General features: G+C 40.4%; 1 protein-coding gene across 1 annotated transcript; it reads left to right on the top strand.

Moving 5' to 3' along the window:
• The first annotated feature begins 1,576 nt into the window (after positions 1-1,576).
• LOC110101732 (uncharacterized mitochondrial protein AtMg00810-like) lies at positions 1,577-3,844 on the top strand. The gene is made up of 2 exons (XM_020829805.1): positions 1,577-1,630; positions 3,017-3,844. Exons 1-2 carry the CDS (start codon positions 1,577-1,579, stop codon positions 3,842-3,844), a joined length of 882 nt encoding a protein of 293 aa, XP_020685464.1.
• Positions 3,845-4,632: the final 788 nt, after the last annotated feature.

The following is a 4,632-nucleotide window of genomic DNA, read 5'->3' on the forward strand; positions in this document are numbered from 1 at the left end:
CAGATTCACAAGCTATTTGCATCTAATGGTTTTGAAGGTTATCTATCGGGACAACAAGTCTGTCCGAGCTGTTCTGCGACTGATCCAGAATACAAGTTGTGACGTCTTGTAGATCAAAACCTGGTTTCAGCTCTATTCTCAACTATATATCCTTCAGTGCTTCCTTATGTACTCCATCTGTCAACCGCACACGAGATTTGGACGACGTTGGCCACCAGACTTCAGCCGACCAACAGATCGCGCATGATACAACTCAAAAATGAGTTGCACAACATCCATATGAGAGATTCTTCAATGACACAATACCTGACCCATGTCAAAACTCTTGTGGACAATATAGCTGCTGCAGGCTCTCATGTGGACACTGAAGACATTTTGATGTACATTCTCAATGGTTTGCCGGCTTCGTATAATTCATTCAAGGGCTCCATACGAACCTCTCAGCTTCCTATCAGCTTGGAGACATTGTACTCTCTCCTATGTAGTGAAGAAATAAATATACAAAATGAATTGAGAAAGGATGCACCTCCACAATCTGACAACTTAGCATTTTACTCCAGCCGAGGAAGAAATAACAGAGGACGAATGAATACAAGAGGCCGTGGAATGAACTCTTGACAACAAATGAATGCTGCACGTCCACAAGCTGTTGCTCCGAATACCCGCCCTACCTGTCAAATTTGTGCCAAGAACGGTCACACTGCTGTGACCTGCTGGTATCGCTACTCATCTCCATCTCCCGAGCCCAATCGTGCTCTGCTTTCTCAAAACCAAAACAACAACACATCGTAATGGATACTTGACTCCGGTGCAACAAATCATCTCACAGCTGACTCACATACCATTCAATATCCGACAGTTTATGCATGTTCTGATACTGTCTCTATAGCAAATGGAAGCCATATGCCTATCAAACATCAAGGACCGGGAATTTTACCTCTGCCAAATACCCCTCGTAAGCTATATCTCCAAAATATTTTTCACATTCCTACCTTATCACATAACCTTTTATCTATTCACAAGTTAACCACAGATAATAACTACACAATTTCATTTGATGCCCACGGTTTCGTCATTCAGGATCAATCGGACCACCAAATCCTTCTTCGTGGTCGAGTTCGTAATGGTCTCTACTCTATTTCCACATCTACTACCAATCACAATTCAGATTTTCATACTGCAACAAAGTCATCCAACTCTCCGTGGCATTCTCGCCTTGGTCATCCCAATCACCGGACTTTGCAAGCCTTAGCTAAACTTGTTCCATCTATATGTATTTCATCTAGTTCTTTACTCTGTCGCTCTTGTAATGTGGGAAAAAGCCACAAGTTGTCTTTTAACAATTGTAGCACTACTATTTTTATGCCTTTTTCTGTAGTTCATTCGGACGTTTGAGGTCCTTCCCCCGTCCCCTCTATCAATGGATATCGCTATTTTATCACATTTATAAATGCTCATTCTCATTTTTGTTGGATCTACTTAATGCATTCCAAAGATCAAGCTCTCTCTAAATTCATACACTATAATAATCTCATCCAAAATTTCTTCAATGCCAAAATTAAAATTCTTCGCACCGATGGCGGCGGAGAATATAATAGTGCTATCTTCACCAATTATATGCTCTCGAATGGTATCACACACCAACAAACGTGTCCATATACACCGGAAAAAAATAGTTTAGCTGAACGTAAAAATCGTCATATTCTTGATATCACTCGCACTCTGCTTCATGAAGCAAATCTTCCCTCTCTCTTTTGGGCTGAAGCTTTACTAACTGCTAATTATCTCATCAACCGTCTTCCAACTAAAGCTTGTAATCTCACCATTCCCTATCAAACTATTCATGGAACCTTACCAAACTATAATCACCTAAGGACATTTGGGTCTCTATGCTATCCTTGGCTTAGACCTCTTACCACAAACAAGCTTCAACCTCGTTCTCAAGATTGTGTGTTTCTCGGATATTCCACCTCTCAAAAAGGTTATAGATGCTATAGTCTTCAAACCCGTAAAATTCATATTTCAAGACACGTTGTTTTTTATGAAACTCACTTTCCCTATCACGTCTCTCCTCCTCCTCAACAGACAACTTCCACTCCATTAGTATCTCCTCCGTTTATGCTTATCCATACATCCACCATTCAACATATGTCGCCTCATGTCAATCCTTCACAACCTGCTTTTCCATCCCCTTCTACCACTTCAACATCAACTGATTCTTCTCTCAATTCTCCCACAATCTCAACTTCCTCCAATACTACCTCTCTGCCCCCACCCTCTCCCACTCCTCCTCCTACCCAACATCAAATGCAAACTAGATTTAAGACCGGGCATCTTAAACCTAAAACAATCTTTGATCTATCGGCTGTCACCACATCAACCTTAACTCCTTCATCCTATGCCCAAGCTAACAAATCTCCTCATTGGCGTGCTGCCATGTCCAAAGAATTTCTAGCTCTACAAAAATAATCCACTTGGTCTCTCACACCACCACCAGCTAATATTCTCGTCCTTGGCTGCAAATGGCTTTTTAAAATTAAACTTCCACCAGATGGACAATCACTGACTTACAAAGCCCACTTAGTGGCTCAAGGCTTTGCTCAGAAGTATGGTATTAATTTTAAGGAAACCTTTAGCCCAGTGGCTAAAATGCCAACTGTCCGGATTCTAATCCTTATCGCTTTAACTAGAGGCTGGCCGATATTCCAATTTGACATTGCTAATGCCTTTTTACATGGTGAATTACCGGACACCTTGTACATGAAGCAGCCACAAGGTTTTGTTGATGAACATTTCCCATCACTACGTGTGTAAATTGCATAAGTCCTTATATGGTCTCAAACAGGTGCCACGTCAGTGATTTGACAAGCTCACCACCTCACTCAGAGATTTTGGATTCAACTTTAGCAAATCTGATCCATCTCTTATAATTTTCAACTGGGATCATGTCTCATTGTACTTCCTAATCTATGTTGATGATTTGCTTCTCACCGGTAATGACCACTCTCTTATGCAGTCACTTATACAGAAACTCAAGACAGATTTCTCACTCAAGGAGCTTGTATCTATTTTCACATTTCTTGGAGTACAAGTGCAGAAGATGAATTCTGGCTTATTTCTGCATCAGTCTCGTTATGCTGAAAACTTACTTGATCAGTTCGATTTCTCCAATTGTCGTCCTGTCTCCACGCCACTGGCACTAAAACCACCAGCTTGCTCTGATGCACATCAGCCATTTTCAGATCCAACCTTATATCGCAGACTTGCTGGTTCGCTAATGTATCTTACAATCACTCGTCCAGACTTAGCATATGCGACAAACCACATTTACCAATCAATGCATCATCCAACCAATCAGCATTTTCAGTCCCTAAAATGCCTTCTTCGTTATATTAAAGGGACTATAAACTTTGGCATCCCCTTTTGCTCCGGTGACTTACAACTCCACACATTTGTTGACTCAGATTGGGCTGCGGACAAAGCTGATCACAAGTCTGTCATTAGTTTTTTCTCCTACTTGGGTCCAAATCTCGTCTCTTGGCATGTCAAGAAACAAGCCACTGTTGCCAAATCATCTACCGAGGCTGAATACAGGGCTCTCTCGGCCGCCACATCAGATGTCCTATGGTTAAGACATCTTCTACATGAATTTCATGCAACTCAGTCAGAACCTACTCCCATATACTGTGATAACACCTCTACTATTGCTTTAGCACACAATCCTGTATTTCATGCCCGGACTAAGCACATTGAGCTTGATTATCATTTCATCAGTGAACACATTCGAGCAGCTGCCATTTTGTTCTGCACATCAGTTCACTTGATCAACCGGCTGACATTCTGACCAAACCTCTCCTAACCTCCCGGTTCCAACAGTTACGACGCAAGTTGGCAGTCCAACACTTGGACAACCACTTGCGGGGGGATGTTAGCACTCTCAGTCTTTGTTTGCCACTACCAACTGAACCGTGCGTGGACCACCTGCTGTCGTTGATCTTCTGTTTAGCGCCAATCTTCCTGCAGACTGTGTCCAACGGCTTCTCATCATTTTGTCTCCTAATTCTATCTATATATACACGATGCTATTGTATGAATGATTAGGAAGGAAAATATGATGCTACAGTAATTTAATCTTTTCTCTGCTTCTTCTTCCTCCTTCTCTAGTATTCTTTCTTCCAGCTTGCAAACTCTTACAGGTAGCAAGCTCTTTCACTAAGAACTTGCCATCATAGTTAGGGGGCTGCATGTCAATATTTTCTTCTACTATTTTTAGCCAATTTATCGTTTTCTATTGACATTTAATAATCTTACTCTATTCCTAATATTTTTCTTGTATAATTTTTTAAATTTGTTTCAAACTCGATCTCTCTCTTGGACGATGCATTTGATCTAACCAATTTAGTTTCCTTCATTGGCTTTGGCTCATAATAAAGGCCATGAATATATGAAGATGTTTCAACCAATACTTTAGCACAAATTATTGCCTCATCAACTATTCCTCCCTCATCAATAATTTTTTGTCAAATTTCCATCATTTTATCCTGTATATGGTTTAAGAAAAATCAACAAAAAAATGAAGAAATACTACTAATAAAGATATAATAATAAATTTAATTTATACTAACATATTTT

This window comes from Dendrobium catenatum, unplaced genomic scaffold (assembly GCF_001605985.2).
Source record: "Dendrobium catenatum unplaced genomic scaffold, ASM160598v2 fragScaff_scaffold_716, whole genome shotgun sequence".
Taxonomy (NCBI): domain Eukaryota; kingdom Viridiplantae; phylum Streptophyta; class Magnoliopsida; order Asparagales; family Orchidaceae; genus Dendrobium; species Dendrobium catenatum.